Genomic DNA, 20,786 nt, shown 5'->3' with positions numbered 1-20,786 from the left:
AAATAGAAGTCAGTGTTCAGTATATACATATGTACAATGTTCGATGCAGAATAGAAGTAACTGAGTTACCATACAATATACAATATACTATGCAATGTACTAATATACAATACTATATAGTGCAAAGCAGAAATGGGATGAGGTACAATTTAGGTACAATTTACAGTAAGGTGTACGGGTTGTAGTGCAAATCCTTTACCAATAAATATAAAGTGTGTTTAGGTGTTCTAAAGTGTGGAGAGTGGGTGCTGCAGTGTGTTGTTTGTTTAAAGTGAGTGTGTGCGTGTGGATGTGTGTGTGCATTTGATGGTTGTTGCATAGTGTTTATTCATTGAGCAGCCTGATGGCCTGGGGATAGAAGCTTCTTCTGAGTCTTTCTGTGCTTGCCATGAGACTCCGGTATCGCTTGCCTGACCGCAGCAGTTCAAAGAGGCAGTTGTTCGGGTGGCTGGAGTCCTTGATGATTCTCTTAGCCTTACCCCTGCACCGCTTGTTGTAAATGTTCTGGAGGGTGGGAAGCCCCCCTCCAATTGTGCGTTCGGCTGAACGTGTCACTCTTTGTAGTCTGCTTCGGTCTTGTGCGGTGCTATTCCAAAACCAGGAGGTGATATTGCCAGTCAGGATGCTCTCTATTGTACATGAGTAGAAGTTCTTAAGGATCTTCTGACTGACTTGGAACTTCCTTAGGCGCCTGAGGAAGTAGAGGTGTTGTCGTGCCTTCTTCACAACACTGTCAATGTGTGTGGTCCATGTCAAGTCCTTGGATATGTGGGCTCCGAGGTACTTAAAACTGTTCACTCTCTCAACCGGTGCCCCGTCGATGCTGAGGGGGCTGTAGTCCCTGACCCCCGACCTCCTAAAGTCCACAATCATCTCCTTTGTTTTGCTGACGTTCAGGGAGAGGCTGTTCTCCTGGCACCATCCCGCCAGGACCTTGACCTCTTCCAGGTAGGCCCTCTCGTCGTTTTCAGAGATCAGGCCCACCACTACTGTGTTGTCAGCAAATTTGATGATTGTGTTGTTATTCCGCTGAGCCACACAGTCATGTGTGTACATGGAGTAGAGGAGGGGACTCAGAACACAGCCCTGGGGGGCTCCTATGTTGAGGGTGATGGATGAGGAGGTGCAGTTGCCTGCTCTCACCACCTGGGGTCTGCCCGTCAGGAAGTCCAAGACCCACTGGAGAGTCTAAACTCTACAGTGTAAATCAGAGTCTAAAGTCTACAGAGTGGATCAAAGTCTAAAGTCTAAAGTGTGGATCAGAGTTTAAAGTGTGGATCAGAGTCTAAACTCTACAGTGTGGATCAGAGTCTAAAGTCTACAGCAGGGGTCTCAAACTCAATTTACCTGGGGGCCGCCGGAGGTAGAGTCTGGGTGAGGCTGGGCCGCATCAAATATTCCACACGAAAGAGGGGTTTCAAGTATTTACATTTTTTTTTTGGGAAATGTATGGTTGAAACATGCAAACGTTCAAACGCACACACACTAATAAACATTGGAGGCTTTTAACCAGGGCCAGACTGGGGAAATCATTCAGGCCAGGAAATATAGTTAGAAATATAGCCCCAGTCAGGCCACTTTTTAAGCGGGGGGTCCCCCACCAGGAGATTGTGTTACAAAGACTTCATTTCCTGCATTATGGTGCAGGAATTGTTTTATTTGTACCCTTTAAATGCCAGTGTTTGTGATGACATTACTGATTTTAAATTTTTTTTGTGGAAATCATCTGGGGGGCCGCAAAATATCATCCAGTGGGCCGCAATTGGCCCGCGGGCCGTGAGTTTGAGACCCCTGGTCTACAGTGTGGATCAGAGTCTAAAGTATACAGAGTGGATCAGAGTCTAAAGTCTACAGAGTGGATCAGAGTCTAAAGTCTACAGAGTGGATCAGAGTCTAAAGTCTACAGAGTGGATCAGAGTCTAAAGTCTACAGGGTGGATCAGAGTCTAAAGTCTACAGAGTGTCCCCCATTTTCAATTCGTAATGAAATTGCTATTATGTGTCTGCATGAACACACAACTGTAACTGTACTCAAAAATAACAAAATAAGGGTTGTCTCAGTTCACAACTATATTGGTCAAGTTTTGGGTGGGACTTGTTTGCGTCCCTACAGCTTCTTATTCAATTGAGCGAGATGCTCGGTTATGTCACACAGCCAGTTTGCATCCGACAGTTCAGGCAATATTTCTTCAACCCTTTGTTACCTATTCCGCCTGGATATTTTTTGTATTTTGGGCTGTAAAATTGTCAAAGAATGTCTGAGGAGTAAGTGCTTTTGGCTTTTTTCCTTTGTTACCTCAGATGTTCAACATACATGTATGTGTAAGAATGTGTAATAACTAAGGCTGTCAAAGTTAAAGCTTTATTAACGCATTAACCCACAATTATTTTAACACTGCTATTTTTTAACCCAATATTAATGTAAAATTATTATTTTTATTTTTTATTTTTTTTATACCTGAGCTCTTGGGGGGCCACATCAAATGACGTGGCGGGCCGGATTTGGCCCGCAGGCCGTGAGTTTGACACCTATGGTCTAAAGTGTGGATCAGAGTCTAAAATCTAAAGTGTGGATCAGAGTCTAAAGTGTGGATCAGAGTCTAAAGTCTAAAGTGTGGATCAGAGTCTAAAGTCTAAAGTGTGGATCAGAGTCTAAAGTCTACAGAGTGGCTCAGAGTCTACTGTAGACTAGAGATGTTCCGATACCATTTTTTCATTTCCGATCCGATTCCGATACCTAAGCTTTGGGTATCGGCCGATACCGATACTTATCCGATACCAGTGCATACATAAAAAAAAAAAAACGATATTATATAAATTTTTTATAAATATAATTTTTTTTTTTTTAACAAATACTGTTTTATATATACTGTTTTTTAGTCATAACTAGAAAGTAATGGTATTTATTCAACAACAGGTGATTGTATAGATTTGTATTAGTATCATTAATCAATGAGTATGGGGCTTCAGCACTGCAGATATACCCTACTCCAATGATCCACACGGACATTATACGTTGCTGCACTCGCTACCCACTGGCTCTGCAGATATACCCTACTCAGTCTGTCTACAAGGCTCCGTTCAGTAGCAGTCGGATCTGTTTTGATTTTTGCACAATAAATATTCAACATTCTCTTTTGAGACTCCGCCTCAGACTCTTATCATTTGGCACTAAAAGCTAAACATTGTCGCCGATATGGCTGTCCGCAACATGTCATTAATTGTGTACGCGACGTGCAATTGTGCAATGACAACGTTACCGTTAGCTAGCATGAGCTACCGGTATATGGGAAGACCATAGAAGACTGTAACGTTACTGGTGACATTGTGATTTAACTTGGAATACTCCTTTGCCAACTTGCTGTACTTTGCTTGCAGGTCTGCAGCCATTATTGCTGGATTATATGAATAGCCCCAACTTTAGCCAAGGTAATGTTAAAGCTAGCTTTCGGTTAGCCGTTCAATGCTAATAACACCAGCCACCAAGCGAACCCATGAGCTCGCCGTCAACACCGCTCTGTCGGGACGATGACATTTAAGAAAGTATCTGCTGTTAAAATGACAAATGGCATTGACACTTTAATCGATTAAGCACACGTTTGTTTTATAATGCTTACTCAACAGACCACAGTGTTGTTGATAAATTACGTCATATGGTATCGGAGCGCAGCATTAGAGGGTACTCGCCGATACCGATACCAGCATTTTAGCCAATATCGGCGGCTTTTCCGATACCAGTATCGGTATCGGAACAACTCTACTGTAGACTTTAGTCTACAGAGCGGATCAGAGTCTAAAGTGTGGATCAGAGTCTAAAGTCTACAGTGGATCAGAGTCTAAAGTGTGGATCAGAGTTGGGTGTTGGTGCTCCTAATGCACAGAACTATATCATGCTACTCTACTCGGGTCCCCACTGCAAAATGACTGTATTACCCTCAGTCATACACTTTTACTATCATGTAGGCTATTCTGTTTTATGTGATGTATTGTATATTGTATACATGCACTTTTATTGTGTTCTTGTGTGATGTATCACACATTTTATTGCTGTTATCTTGGCCAGGTCTCTCTCCCATATCTCTATGGGACTTCCTGATAAAAATAAAGATAAATACTATTTAGCGTAAATAACTAGGGATGTTCGATGTTGGCTTTTTTTCAGGTAATTAACATTACATATCTCTTGTCGTGGAATTAACACAACATTATGCATACTTTTGACAAGAAATAAAATAAAAATGTGTTCTTACTTGCTTGCCTGGGTAAATAAATGTAAAAAAAAAAGAACAAGTTTTCTTTTTCTTTTTTTGAAAACGGACACAGATAATTTCCGATATTACATTTTAATGCCAATATCGGCCGTCATCCCTAGAAATAACTCATTAATCAATCCTTTAGAGAAGTGTTTCTCAACTGGTGGGTCGCAGGGCCATTTTGAGTGGGTCGCGGATGTGTGGGGAAAAATGTAAGAAAAAAGAATTATACTTTTTCTTTGCACTACCTATCTTTGTGAAAGTGGCTTCTCAGCTCTGGTCCAGCTGAAGACAAAGCAGAGGAACAGATTGGACATTGAGCATGACCTCGGAGTTGCTTTGTCTACCATCACCCCAGACTTTGAGACTCTTGTCAGGAGCAAACAACATCCCCAGTTATAGATTGTATAGCTTACGCTCTGCTCTTAGTGGAACTATCCCTTTATCCAATCTAATAATCAGTGATGCCACAGATTACTTGTAAAAGTAATCCGATTACTGATTACTCCTTTAAAAAGTAATCAAAGTTACTTTACTGATTACTTGATTATCAGAGTAACTTAGTTACTTTGAAAGTAACTAGGTTACGAAGTCGTCGTCGTTCCCCCAACAGTTTTTTTTAAAACGCTTTATTGAAAGTGCATAAATTGTTTTTAACTTGTTTCTCTGCACATAACGTAAATTGTTAAACTAGTGCTTCAGCTTCTGTACCATCAAGTATGGTAAAGCAACAGTCTATGATGCTCACAGCATTAGAGCAGCCAGCCAGTGGTTTTACAAAACCAGTGTATCCATTCACATCTAACAAATGCAGGCTGAACTATTCAATTATATCAACTGTAACTATTAAATTGTTTTTATAAATGTCTCTCTATAAACATACAATCAGTCTCTCTTTAACATGTAAATTAACTGTAAATCTGGCAAATAAGAGCTTTTGCTCTGCCACCATCAAATATACATTAATCAATAGGGAAAGAAACAATCTCTCTCTTTTGCTGTTTGGCTGGCCTCCGAGTCCTCCTGTACCTAGTCGAAGCGTCGTAGTGTTGTGATTCCAGATGCTTTCAATGCAATTGGATGTGCTGTTTTTAGCGGTAGACAGTATTTACGTTTAGGTCGCTTTCACATATAGTTTTGGTGGACTCGGTGCGGTTCTGGGGGTGAAGTTGCAACATTGTTGCATTCTTCATTTGGTTCGCCTGCTTTCACACAGAGGCGGACCGAGACCTTCTGAACAATGTCACGCGGTCGAAAAGGACGCTTGTCTATTGGACAGTGGAAATGTGTGTGTGGCTGCTGCGATCCCGTGTGTGCGCGCGCGTCTGTGTGTGTACTGCGGAGCCCTTCAGATCAGCGGAGCCGAGTTTTGACATGGCATTGATCCATTGTTCTATTGAAGCACATTACCACCATCCTCTCGCTAAACAACTTGTAAACCACGGTGTTTTTATGAGTGCCCACAAGTAGCTGTTTTAATAATATAATAAGCCGCGCGCCTCGGTAATAATAATAAGCCGCGTTTTTTCTTCCTGTAAGCGTTTTGGGGTGGAATTCTCAGACGAATGCAACGGAGCCCTGCTGTCACACGATTGGCGCATATGTCACATGACGTGCTGTGAAGACCCGCCCCTACTCTGCCTCTGATTCGCAGACTGTGGATGGGGAATGTGATTGGGCCAAAGCAGAGTCACTCACAGACAGAGAGTCCAGTCACGCCGCGGGACACATTCTTGTGTAACCCTTTCACTGCCACACCACGTCACTCCCAAATAAGAAAAACGGCTCAAAAATGTATTTTTGACTGTCAAACGAAATAAAATACTGCATTCCGCCTGCATTATGAATTTATGATGAGATAGTAACGAAATAGTAACGCACAGCCACTTGGACAAGTAACTGCAATCAGATTACTGGCTTTTAAAGATTAACGCGTTAGATTACTATTTTCGGGGAAAAGTAATCAGATTACAATAACGCGTTACTTAGTAACGCGTTACCGGCATCACTGCTAATAATCAATCATTTTCTCCACATGCACACACCCACATCCGCTCCTCTACATAAGCGGGGTCGTGGCCGCACCATCATCACCACCGAAAGTGTGTAACACTTTAGAAAGTTTAGTGCCAAGATAGTTGTTGGAAAGGAGCTACGTTGACATTGTATCTTTCTTTTTTCTCTCTCGCAAATTTCCGAAAAAGCAAAGAGAATGTCTTCACCGTCGGAGGGTCAGATGGTTACAACGCTACCCTCCACCAGCGCTTCACTATCGCGGCGTCCTCTGTGCGTGGGCGTCTCTGGTTCCACGGTCGTGGAAGAGTGTGCTTCGCCGAGGGGCCGTTGAGCCCCCATCTCCTGTGAGGTAGCCGGATTCCGGCCCTGGTTCCCCCGCCAGGGAACAGTCAGCCGAAAGGCCGACAGTTCCTCTGGTGGCCGAGGATTTGCGGAGGGGGCGGGAGCTCTCTTGTTCGAAGGCCCAGCGGAGACGTGTCACTCTCCCCCTCGGGGAGTGGCAGGGAGTGCTACGTCTCCCTGGGGTTCCTTGTACTCTGGGACTGGGTTAAAACCTCCACCCCCGAGACGAGATGCCCAGCTATCTGCCGCGTCGGACGATGGCGCCCGGTGCAGCCTCCCGTATGCGAGGGACGCAAGTGACGTGGAAGAAGGTATGCAAGGGGAGTTGCTTGTCTTGTTCCCCGAGCTCATGGCGGCCGCCGCAGCCACTGCCGGCACCTGTTCCCAATGACATGATAGGTAATCTCTGGCAACGTCGTCCTGTGAGAGAGACGGGCGTTGTCTGCCCATTCTTCCCAGCAATGGAGGCTTACGTGGCACAGGGACAGGTAATATCCCGCATCGTTGGCCTTACCCCCGCCTACGTGCCAGTCACGCGGGTGGTGGGTTTGGTCCAGGGGCTAAAGGACGGGGTGCCTCTGCTTGATAGCCCGATGGCAGCCATACTTTGCCCCGAAATGGTGTGGGAGCCGTTAAGAAAGCCGGTTCCCCAGGGGAAGTCGGCTAGGGAGTTGGCGTCGTGGTGTACATCGCCTCGACACAGAGCCTGGCTGCGACCTCCAACATCGCGCAGCTGGCGCGCTACATGTCGGGGCTGATGGCGGGCGGGACGGTACTAGATGACCATCAATGGTACCTTCACGCCCAGGCGGCTGGAGCCATCCTGCACCTAACCCAGCTGCAGGCGATAGCCGCCGGGAAGGAGCACGCCCTGGCCACTCTCATCCAGCGCCACCTTTGGCTGGAGCAGGTGCGGGTGCCGGACCAGAGGAGGATTCCGCTGCTCACGGCCCCCCTCTTCGATGCTGGACTCTTCGGGTCGGCCATGCAGCAGATGACAGCAGCCTGCAGGGAGATGGAGGAGGAGCGTTCCGTGCTCCAGCCCCATTTCCCCCGACCCGATGCCACCGGTGATGTCCGGAGGAAGCAACGCCGGCAAAGGCCTGCGGCCGTTGCCACCATCACCGCCGCCGCTGCTGGGCCTTCCGCCAAGAAGGCCAGGAGTGGAGGGAGTGCCGCGACCGCTGCAGCCAGTCGCCCCACGCCCGGAGGGAACGGTAGGGATCGACGTGACCAGGAGACTGCCCAGCACCGTCCCTCTGGGCCGGCTCCCCGTGGGGGCAAACGACACTCTGCACGCGGCAGGCGGCGCTAGTGACTCCCCTGTTTGCCCCTGTGTCCCCCCCCCCCCCCCAACATATAATTTTGTTATTAAATAAAAGGTCCCTCCTGGTGAGGGACTATTTTTTGTTACAAAAGTGTTTATTCATTATATATTGGGGATACGATGTAAAACCCTCAACTACTGTTGGGGTTGTGTTCTTGCTTAGGGAGTGGGGCAGTTTTCTCTGAAAATAGTTTTTTGGTCGCTATTATATGTGTGCTTAGGCCTTAGCAAGGCCTGTGGCTAGCACTCGGTCGAAAGACTTTGTCTTCTCATCATAAAAGACGGTGTTCTTGCAGTAGTAAGAGGGAACTTTACCTTTTTTATTATCTGAGGGGGTTGTGTGTATTCATGTTACGTTTAGGAAACATGGCATCGAGTCCACAACTAGGTTGAGTGTTAGCCTACAGAAGTGGTCACATATGTAGCTATTGTACCGAGGTCTTTGGACCCTCTCTTTAACGTCTGTTGTTTTTTCTTTACTTGGTAAAGGTGTAAAAATGCGGGTGGCAAGTTTTTTCGCACATGAGCCTAAGCCTTGTATAAAAGCCAGTTTTTTACACAAACAACTTTATCGTCTGTGGCTGGCGTGCAAACTATAAAGCTTTTACCCTAGCAGGTATATGCGCTTTTCATGTAGCATGCTAGACAACTGTAGTAGTCCTGTTATAGTCTGGTATCATTACAGTATCCTGTTATAGTCTGGTATCATTACAGTATCCTGTTATAGTCTGGTATCATTAAAGTAGTATCCTGTTATAGTCTGGTATCATTACAGTATCCTGTTATAGTCTGGTATCATTACAGTATCCTGTTATAGTCTAGTATCATTACAGTATCCTGTTATAGTCTGGTATCATTACAGTATCCTGTTATAGTCTGGTATCATTACAGTATCCTGTTATAGTCTGGTATCATTACAGTATCCTGTTATAGTCTAGTATCATTACAGTATCCTGTTATAGTCTGGTATCATTACAGTATCCTGTTATAGTCTGGTATCATTACAGTATCCTGTTATAGTCTGGTATCATTACAGTATCCTGTTATAGTCTGGTATCATTACAGTATCCTGTTATAGTCTAGTATCATTACAGTATCCTGTTATAGTCTGGTATCATTACAGTATCCTGTTATAGTCTGGTATCATTACAGTATCCTGTTATAGTCTGGTATCATTACAGTATCCTGTTATAGTCTAGTATCATTACAGTATCCTGTTATAGTCTAGTATCATTACAGTATCCTGTTATAGTCTGGTATCATTACAGTATCCTGTTATAGTCTGGTATCATTACAGTATCCTGTTATAGTCTGGTATCATTACAGTATCCTGTTATAGTCTAGTATCATTACAGTATCCTGTTATAGTCTAGTATCATTACAGTATCCTGTTATAGTCTAGTATCATTACAGTATCCTGTTATAGTCTGGTATCATTACAGTATCCTGTTATAGTCTGGTATCATTACAGTATCCTGTTATAGTCTGGTATCATTACAGTATCCTGTTATAGTCTGGTATCATTACAGTATCCTGTTATAGTCTGGTATCATTACAGTATCCTGTTATAGTCTGGTATCATTACAGTATCCTGTTATAGTCTGGTATCATTACAGTATCCTGTTATAGTCTAGTATCATTACAGTATCCTGTTATAGTCTGGTATCATTACAGTATCCTGTTATAGTCTGGTATCATTACAGTATCCTGTTATAGTCTAGTATCATTACAGTATCCTGTTATAGTCTAGTATCATTACAGTATCCTGTTATAGTCTGGTATCATTACAGTATCCTGTTATAGTCTGGTATCATTACAGTATCCTGTTATAGTCTGGTATCATTACAGTATCCTGTTATAGTCTGGTATCATTACAGTATCCTGTTATAGTCTGGTATCATTACAGTATCCTGTTATAGTCTGGTATCATTACAGTATCCTGTTATAGTCTGGTATCATTACAGTATCCTGTTATAGTCTGGTATCATTACAGTATCCTGTTATAGTCTGGTATCATTACAGTATCCTGTTATAGTCTGGTATCATTACAGTATCCTGTTATAGTCTGGTATCATTACAGTATCCTGTTATAGTCTGGTATCATTACAGTATCCTGTTATAGTCTGGTATCATTACAGTATCCTGTTATAGTCTGGTATCATTACAGTATCCTGTTATAGTCTGGTGTCATTACAGTATCCTGTTATAGTCTGGTATCATTACAGTATCCTGTTATAGTCTGGTATCATTACAGTATCCTGTTATAGTCTGGTATCATTACAGTATCCTGTTATAGTCTGGTATCATTACAGTATCCTGTTATAGTCTGGTATCATTACAGTATCCTGTTATAGTCTGGTATCATTACAGTATCCTGTTATAGTCTGGTATCATTACAGTATCCTGTTATAGTCTGGTATCATTACAGTATCCTGTTATAGTCTGGTATCATTACAGTATCCTGTTATAGTCTGGTATCATTACAGTATCCTGTTATAGTCTAGTATCATTACAGTATCCTGTTATAGTCTGGTATCATTACAGTATCCTGTTATAGTCTGGTATCCTGTTATAGCCGGGAATATATCTAATTATCATCCACTAATGTCTTCAATACTAACACAATACATCTTACAATACAACAATTATCAGTCACTAATTGCTTCCTTTTTCTGTTGCAGCAACATCACCCCTCTCCTACTACGAGTTTGTCATTGACCCCGGCTCATTCTCACGAACTGTAGAGAATATGTTTCATGTGTCGTTTCTAATCCGGGTGAGTAGTGAGGGTACTTGTATTTGTATATTATCCTCATTAAAGTAGAAATACTTTGATAGACTAGTATTTTTGTTCAAATGTCCTATGGTTCTGTGTAGAGCACAATACAACGCTGTGGTTAGGGGTTTGATTCCCATTGTGACCACCCATGCTAAAAACACATGCATTCGTGGTATTGGAAGGTGCTTTGGATATGGCATGTTCTCCATTCAATATTCTGCTCACATAGAAATATTGAGATATTTGATGGTGTTTAAAGTAGATGCCTACAACCTACAGTAGATCATAAAAGAACATTGTACAATTGACCTAGCTCAAGGCCTGCCCTCTTTCCTTGAGCGTCCAATCACAACTGTTGCTTCTCTCAGACAATGGATAGGCTGGTAAAGATATGCCTCCTAAAGTGTGAAAACGGAAGTACCGGCTACAGGCTTTCCGGTTTCGACAAAACAATTATAGAAACGTGTGAAGTGCACAATATTTCCTCGTTTAAGCCACTGCAACGGCTTTGCCTGAAGAATTTACTACATGACCGGGACGCGTGTATGCTTTGCCCAACACGGTTGTGTTTCCGCGTTCCCGTTTTGCACTCTGATTGGCCAGGTCATGTGACATGTGCGCCAATCGTGGGACAGCAAGTTCTGCGCCTATTTCTGGGTCTAACAGCCTGCAAACTACCTGGCGTTCTATCGCCCTGCTCTAAGACAAACTCTAACCTTAACCAACTTCGAAAGAGCCCCTAAGCTTAACCAGTGTAGAAACTTGCGGTCCCAAGATTGGTGCACATGACCAGAAATGCGTGGGCCAATCAGAGACGCGGAAACACAACTGCGTTGGGTAAAGTATTCACGCGACCGGGACGTTCTAGCTTGTTTGCGACAGGATTCGGGAAAGGTTTGGTCCGTTCGGAGGCAGCTTCCAGGGGAAGTACATACACCGGAAATTCTACCCCATACACACTTTCGGCCGTAGTGCTTTACCAGTCTTTATCTCACGGAGGAGATAAAACTGGGAACGAGGTTAGACAAGGGATATATATATTTATTTTGAACAGTTGTGATTGGAGGATCGAGAAAAGAAGGCATGGTTTGAAATAGGTCAGTTGGATGCTTAAGGCTGTGTTCTCTCGCTCTCGCTCTCTCTCTCTCTCTCTCTCTCTCAGGATGGGTTGGCCAGGATGTATTTGGATGAAGAGAAGTTGCCATGTATTGGTGAGAAGGCCTCACATTAAAGACATATTTTGATCTTGTGAATTTTGGTGTAATTTTCCTTGGCTAGACGCTTGTAACTGGCTTATTTAATTTTTATTTTGTATTTCTTTATTTCGCACCATTTCAGCAAAACAGTAAAAACATTGATCATGACAGAAAGTGTATAAAGGTGCTGAGTAGAGGCAAGAGACCCAGATGGGCCGATATGGGGCCTCAACTCATTAAATCATTGGATTAAAAAAACACAAACAAAAGTAAAGTGAAATAAGTTCATAAAACAATTTTCATAATATTAAGATAATAATAAGATAATAATAACAATAATAATAAAAGTAATAATAATAACAAAAACAACATTAATAATTAGTCTAAACAAATTAACATGAAACTGTAAAACAAAGTGACATTAATGGTTTTACGAGATTGAAGCTATTCATTTAACAATGTATATAAGCTTGGATTTGAGTGAGGAAATGGATTTAAAAATTTTTATTATGGAGGGTTTTGAATTCCAAATAGTAGGACCTCTAAATCTTATACTGAACTGACCTAATGTTGTGCGGAAGAAATTACGATGAATATTGTTTGATATGAATGAATACTGGAGTTTGATATGGAAAACAATAGGAAATAAATCTAAATTAAAAGTGCAGTTAAACATAAAAATACATATCTGGTATACATTAATATTAAAGATTGATAGTATTTCAAGTTGTTTAAAAAGAGGAGCAGATGAGCGGTTAGGTGGTCGAGCGGAGATTGCGTTCGTCACCAGCCCCGGAGCTGTGAGCTTGGTTCGCCTGTTCGAATCCAGCTCACAGCTCCGGGGTTGTCACCAGCTTGGCTGGCCGTCTGCACTGATACAATTGGCTGTATCAGAGGGTGGGAGAAGCTGGCGGGGTGGGTCCGGGTCGTTGTAAAACAGCGACTCCTACAGTTCGGTCGGGGCGCCTGCTAAGCGCGGATTGGACGTGAGGGGGATAGTGTGGTCCTCCCACACGCTACGCCCTCTCAATGAGAATCCGCGCTGCCAGGTGAAAAGAAGCGGTGATTGGCTGGACGTGTGTCGGAGGAAGCACGTGGTAGCCTCCACTCTCCCAAATGATCTGACTGTGGGGGGTAAAGCGCAGCGACCAGGAAGGGACTGGGAATTGGCATACGACTAACATTGGGATGGGAGAAAAATCGGAGGAAAATGGAGGGGGAAAAAGACCAATTAAAAAAAAGAGGAGCAGATGGTTCAAGGTGATTAGAAGTAGTGGCAAGCCTTATGAATTTCTTTTGAAATATAAAAAGTTTTAGAAGAGAAGTAGGAAAAGTACTGGCCCAAATAATATTACAATACGATAAATATGGGTATATCAAACTAATAAAGTGTCAAAAGACAGGAGCGATTCACAAGAGAAGAAATCCTTCTAATAATGCCATATGATTTCATAACTTTTTTGCAAAATGTCTCCTTGGAGGAGAGCCATATAGGTTGAGTGATTTTTTTCTAAATCCATATTGATGCTTATACAGGATGTTGTTGTCATTGAGGTGTTTTAACACTCTTGCATAGACCAACTTCTCCAAAACCTTGGAGAAGCAGGGTAAGATCGATATAGGACGGTAATTATTGAAGAGACAAGGGTCACCTTTGAAGAGTGGTACTACCTTAGCTACTTTCAAGTCATTGGGGACTACACCTGTTTTCAAAGAGACATCAAGTACATGTGTTAATGGCATGATGATTGTGGTAGCTACTTCCTTGAGAAGCTTGACCTTGATTTCATCATGTCCGGCTGCTGAATTATTTAATTTATTAATGATTTCAAGCACTTCAATAGATGTGGGTGGTTCAAAACTACATAGGGTAGGTAAATAGGCTGTAATGTAATATTATCAATAGGTGGAATATCTTTAGCAAGCTTGATTATTAGCTTGATTATTAAAACCAACAAAGATAGTTCTGATTGGAGAAACATAGACAAACTATGTTCTGTATACATGGTGGTAGAGGTGTATTGGTATTGAACACATTAGTGACTGATAGAGATGTATTGATCACATTAGTGACTGATAGAGATGTATTGAACACATTAGTGACTGGTAGAGATGTATTGAACACATTAGTGACTGATAGAGATGTATTGAACACATTAGTGACTTATAGAGATGTATTGATATTGAACACATTGGTGACTGATAAGAGATGTATTGATATTGAACACATTAGTGACTGATAGAGATGTATTGATATTGATCACATTGGTGACTGATAGAGATGTATTGAACACATTAGTGACTGATGGAGATGTATTGATATTGAACACATTAGTGACTGATAGAGATGTATTGAACACATTAGTGACTGATAGATATGTATTGATCACATTAGTGACTGATGGAGATGTATTGATATTGAACACATTGGTGACTGATAGAGATGTATTGATATTGAACACATTAGTGACTGATAGATGTATTGATATTGATCACATTAGTGACTGATAGATATGTATTGATCACATTAGTGATTGATGGAGATGTATTGATATTGAACACATTGGTGACTGATAGAGATGTATTGATATTGAACACATTAGTGACTGATAGATGTATTGATATTGAACACATTAGTAATCACGTAGAAAGAATTCTTTCACATTGTTAATGTGTGTGTGTATGTGTGTTTGTGTGTGTGTAGCTCCTGTGGAGGAGGGAGAGGTTGATCAAGCAAAAAAAGCAGGAGGCGAGCGTCAGCAGTGTATCATCTCCATCAGTCCCAAGAGCTGGAAGGTGAGCAGTTCTTAACACCCGCTAAGACGGCTCCTAACACCTGCCGTCTAACCCTGTGTTACACTCAAATGTCTCCGGGCGCTATATTTAGAGTAGACTGAGCCGAGTAAATCGCTTCATCCGACCACTTCGAAGCGCATCTGGCACACTCGATCCATAAGTGACATGTCCGGGACCAGATGGACACCAATACTGGAAATCGCGATCAGACAATTGGAATATTATTTTTGGAATACCCCCGACCAAAGGTAAGGACTATCTGACATCAATTTCAGCTTGATCCAACAATGTTTTGATATCGATCCAGCTGATCAGCTTCTGTAGTGTTCAACACGAATGCCGTTACTGGCCATCAAAGCATAAAAAAAACGACCCCCCCCCCCCCTTTCATGCATTCATGATGAAACATAATGCCTATTATATACATTTGATTTGTAAATAGTAGCGTGTCCAGGCAAGAAACGCCAACGCTTATAGTAGAATACACGTAGCGCCCTATAAACCAGCTTTTCAGGAATTATCCCGGATCACTCCTAAACTATACTTATATTCACCAAGAGATAGCTCGCGAACGTATGCATGAAGAAATTATCTCTTTTTTGCATGTTCGACGGAAGAAAGTCATTGTCAAATGACTATAGTATTGTCTCCATAGCTATAATATAGAATATAGATATAGCTCTCCAAACATAGTGACGCACAGTGAAAATAGGCTATGGAAACCTTACAAGGATAAGGCTAATGGCTGGCGCCCAATGAGTTAACCCTTTCTCTGCCACGCTTATATCCATCCTTATACCGTCCTCTGCCAGCTCTATTTGTCTATGGAGATGTTCCCCTTCTTTGCAGGGCTATAACTTTTTAAATTGTATTGCTAAATTGGCATTACTATGGCCCATTCAACATCAAGTATCTCGTTTAGGATGTAGCAACGTTCTACTTTTTCATTCACACATTCATACTAAAATATGGTCTAAAGTATAAATATGTTTTTATCGTTTTCTGCAGCATTCCATAGAACGTGAGTTATAGCCACAAATACATATATTCGATCATCAAATGTAGTTTGATACCGATTGACGTCAGATAAAAAAATTCAATTGTACAAGGTCCTAATCGTCATGCCTCATCATCTGCTGGTGACTGGAGGGGGTTCATAAGTCCGTGGCCGACGTTAAATGATTCATGTAGTATGGGTGATATGTTGATCATAGCAGTTTGCATGTATAATAATAATCAAACACGCTGAAACTCACCGCGGCTTCCTCGTAGAGTTGGGCGATCAGCGTGGAGCAGAAAGTTCGCTATTATGGGATGTCGATCTAGTTGGTCCAGTTCCAGGTTGTATAATACTATATACGTCCAAATCATGTTGTTTATCGAGTTATTGGCAACGGATCGCTATCCAGTGTATCAAGCTGGAGTCCCGCTAGCGATAGCGAGTGGCCGGACGAAATATGGGTCAGCACCACTTTCTGCCGCTCACTTCCGGTTTTGGCGATTCGCCGATCGGCCACCAGATGGCGGTCTTGAACCGTTGGAGAGTTGAGAGGAGATCTACAGGAGATCTCAAGTCTCCGTGGGTGAAATATGATTGCCATGACAGATTTTTGAAATATTGATCTCAAAGACGCTGTACGACGTCATTGGCAGATTACGCATGGCGAGGAATGACGTCGAAAGTCGTCCTTGGCGATTAAAGGGTTAAGACAGCTCCTAACACCTACTAAGACAGCTATTAACACTTACTAAGACAGCTTTTAACACCTACTAAGACAGCGTATACAAAATTATAGCTTTTTAAGGGTAAGACATTTACGGCGTATCAAGAGGCACCAAAAAGCTTAAAAGTTTGGGATTCTTCTGTGAACTTGTTTAAATTTTGAATGTTTGGAGTATAATTGATTTAGACTTTTTTAATTGTATTTCCCAAAGTTTTTATTATTTTAGGTTTTTTAAATGCAAAGCACATCTATATAACCAGCAATGTCACTAACTCACTCATGCAGTAACCCACTCACTCACTCATGGTTAGCTGATCTTCCCCTAGTGGCGGCTCACAGGAAATGCACTTTGCATTTATGACACTGGGCTCTATTTTCGCTCATACTATTCTTTGTTTTACACTAATACTCCTGCCTACTACTATTCTTTGTTTCACACTAATAGACTCATGCCTACTACTATTCTTTGTTTCACACTAATACACTCCTGCCTACTACTATTCTTTGTTTTAAACTAATACACTCCTGCCTACTACTATTCTTTGTTTTACACTAATACACTCCTGCCTACTACTATTCTTTGTTTTACACTAATACACGCCTGCCTAGGGATGCCCCCCGGACCCCGGTTTTAAACGGGAACCGGTACTATATTAGAAAATACCGGAGTATTTATAAGCTCCGACGTCCTCGGTACTGCTATCGATACTCTAGAGAAATTATTATTATTATTTAAAAGTTGCGAACGATCTCTCCTCTCTCTGTCTCTGCACGAGAAGCGAGCCGCAGCGAGTCATTATTACACACTCCTCGCGAGTCGCGCTACACATACGGGTACTTCTTATACATACGGGTACTTCTTATACATACGGGTACTCCTTAATGAAAGCGCTGTCTCCGTGCTGAAGCGCGCTGCACACAGACACAGACAGCTCTGAGTCTGCATGCACTGAGTCGTGATGGCGGATAGAGCGAAGCGTTCTAAAGTATGGATATACTTTACAAGGGTCAATGCCGACAACGCACGTTGCCACAAGTGCAACAAAACATTTGCCAGTAAGGGTGGCAATACGAGCAATCTATCAAAACATTTGTTGGCAAAACACGATATTAGTGTGCAGAAATGCGCCGTATTCGACTGCCTTGCGCGCAGTGTTCCATCTGCATCCACGTCCACTGCAGCCGGTAAGCCAAGATACAGAGTTTCCTAGGCTAATAACGAATTATTACAAATAGGCTAATAAACAAAATAATTGTTTAGCTACAAATACTACAATCTAAAAACTTTTTATAGATCGTCAAGCTGAGGCGTCAGCCACCAATGTGTCCCAGGCCAGTGAGCCCAGGGCCACCACACATCCTCCCTCTACCTCCACCACCCAAAGTCCTTTCTCCCTAGCAGCTAGAGGAAGGATGACAGGATAGGGTGAACGAGTGTCACAGGGCTGTGACAAAGTTTGTTGTCAAAGGCCTGCACCCGTTCTCTACAGTGGAGTCCAAGGACTTTAGGTAACAACTAATCATTCAGTGTGTATCGTTTTTTTTTGCATACATAGTTGTCTAACTTGTCTGTTGTTGTTATAAGTTATTATTGAAGAAGCTAATCCCACCACTCCACACATTTACAATAATTCAATCATTTCTAATCTTTACTGTAGGGAGACAGATGACCAATGCTCTCAACTGCAAATATAAAAATCATAAAAAAATAATCAAAAAGAACCGATAAGAGTATCGATAAAGTACCGAAACGTTAAGCAGTATCGATAAGAGTAGTAGTATCGATAAAATCCTAACGATACCCATCCCTACGCCTGCCTACTACTATTCATTGTTTTACACTAATATTCCTGCCTACCGGGCACCCAAGTGGCGACCCATGTAACGCGCTGCGTCGCGAAGCGGCCGACCCGGGTTAGATTCCCGGACCTGGCGTCCTTGGCCGAATGTCTTCCCCCCCCCCCCCCTGCTCTGTCTCCCGTACTTCCTCTCTCTCTCTCTCTCTCTCTCTCTACCGGACTGCCCGGTAGTACAAACAAATACAAATCTACCAAAAACATAATAAAAAATAAAAAAATACTCCTGCCTACTACTATTCTGTTTTACACTAATACTCCTGCCTACTACTATTCTTTGTTGTACACTTATAAGGGCCTAACTTTATTAAACAAAACAATAAATCTATAAAGCCCTGAGGAGGCTGAAACCGGCTAGAACATACGTTGACGCATCTGTGGCTCGTGAAGGCTACTCGTCTGATCCAAAAATAAAATGTCCACAAGGTCCGTTGCAATAATGCCCCCAACTGGGTTTATTTACACTAAACAATAATCGATGCACAATTTGCATGTGATATGAAGTAACGCCAACGGTACTACCTTGCACAACATAACATTCCTATACTACAAACAAAACGATTCACCAAACAATGATAACGTGCCGTGTCGACGTGACTCTGCCGGTAACCAAACACACCTGCTGTCATCAGTCATCAGTCCCGTTACCCATTAAGTAGCTAAGTATGTCGCCTACTGGTGAGCAACGGGAACTGATGCCACAAACTCAATTTGGCAGGCTGGCAGGCTCAATTTATACAGGCAGAACTCAACATGAATCCAAACAAATACATAAAATATAACATATGGCAATACAACCTCTAATAATGTCAGTTTTGGCTTCTACAACACTAATACTCCTGCCTACTACTATTCTTTGTTTCACACTAATACACTCCTGCCTACTACTATTCTTTGTTTTACACTAATACACTCCTGCCTACTACTATTCTGTTTTACACTAATACACTCATGCCTACTACTATTCTTTGTTTTACATTAATACACTCCTGCCTACTACTACTCTGTTTTACACTAATACACTCCTGCCTACTACTATTCTTTGTTTTACACTAATACATTGCACTGTTGTTTCTTGTAGGAAATAATTGAAGTGTTTGAGATCAGAGAGCCGCTGATCCAGCCGTCCTCTCGACAGCCCGTATCCGCCACAGACTGACTGATCGGTTGTTTTTCGGGACCAGCCAGGGAAAGAATTGGAGTCGCCTGTGGAGCTGTGTGTGTTAATTAATTATTTTTATTTTTTTTGTATTCAAGCGTCATACTTTATTGTGAAATGAGACCATGTGCTGAGAGGCAGTTAAATCATTTTGTGTCCTGTACTGTGCAGGACAGTGATGACTATAATATATATATCAAACCGTTTTTTTCTTTTTTTTTATCTGTTCGGTTCGCTAGTGTTGCTGTCTATCTTGTTGAGGCACGCCAGCTGTGTTCATTATTTTTGTAATTTTTTTTTAAACGTTAATAAAGAAATATTTGTAAATATATATATATTTTTTTTTTACCGTGAATATATATTCACTCACCCCCCCCCCCCCCCCCCCCCAACGGTAAACAGCCATACACGGTCCACAGATAGCTGTGATCAGGGTAGAAATAAATGTCAGATCAACGATCAAATTTATATATGTTCTTACCTTGTTATCTGATGTAATGCAAAAGAGATAATCCAAATATCTGATTGCAATTCCAAATAATGCTCGTGGAGGTCTGTACCACACTACCAACCGTTTCACAATGACGGGCGGGCGGAGTCACTGTTCGATGCCATCGTTGTATAGAACTGGCTCGCCTGAGTATTTAAACCCCGCCCGCCCGGCTCAGATCTGCCCATTTTCAATGAGATGCAATAGCTCCGCCTGGCAGTAGAGGGCAGTGTTGAACGTCTGCCAGCTCAGACAGGCTTCGAGGGGTATACCAGAGGCTGCAGCTATGAATTATGAATAGAAATAGCGAATAAACGAAATAACGAGCGCAGAAACGGTTGAAAATGGGGGACCCTGATGTAAACAAGACGAACGTCTTTCTCTGGTCTGCATCCCCTTAACAATTGTGTGTATTGAGCCGTACTGTATTGTACCCATTCTGCAATCTGTTAAATAAAGTTTTCATTCATTCAAGGGGATGCAGACCAGAGAAATACTTTCATCTTGTTTACATCAGGGTCCCCCATTTTCAATTCATAATGAATTATAAGTAAGAGTGCAATTAGCACCATGCAATCCATTATTTGTGGATCTAGCCCCAGTGAGCTTTCTTTTACTCCAGAGAAATTACCCAAATGTACAACATACATCAAAAGGTACACCAATGTTTTGTAAATGTGTTTCAGAATAAAGAAGATACTACAGAGTAAGACATGTACACAAACAGTTGCATCTAGTGAGAAAAGTGGATATTTAAGCATTACATCACACGCAGGAGTGGTTTGTGACCAATAAACCATGCCTAGGGGTGGTTGTTAGGCCCGAGGCGCAGCCGAGGGTCGTTAGACC

The 20,786-nt window shown here is 42.2% G+C and overlaps 1 protein-coding gene across 1 annotated transcript in view; it reads left to right on the top strand.

The window, feature by feature from the left end:
• The window catches only part of LOC311228754 (non-structural maintenance of chromosomes element 4 homolog A-like), a 141,318-nt gene extending 121,525 nt beyond the window's left edge, over positions 1-19,793 (top strand). The window contains exons 9-12 of the mRNA XM_084314696.1: positions 10,619-10,713; positions 11,879-11,927; positions 14,617-14,708; positions 19,370-19,793. Of these exons, the coding sequence (XP_084170822.1) occupies positions 10,619-10,713; positions 11,879-11,927; positions 14,617-14,708; positions 19,370-19,447 (314 nt within the window). The 3' untranslated portion in view covers positions 19,448-19,793. The remainder of the gene's footprint in view (positions 1-10,618; positions 10,714-11,878; positions 11,928-14,616; positions 14,709-19,369) is intronic.
• The last annotated feature ends 993 nt before the right edge of the window (positions 19,794-20,786 follow it).

Source organism: Notolepis coatsorum (genome assembly GCF_963971535.1).
Source record: "Notolepis coatsorum genome assembly, chromosome: 5".
NCBI lineage: Eukaryota > Metazoa > Chordata > Actinopteri > Aulopiformes > Paralepididae > Notolepis > Notolepis coatsorum.
Note: the sequence above shows the minus strand (reverse complement) of the source record. Positions and strands in the feature narration are given on the sequence as shown.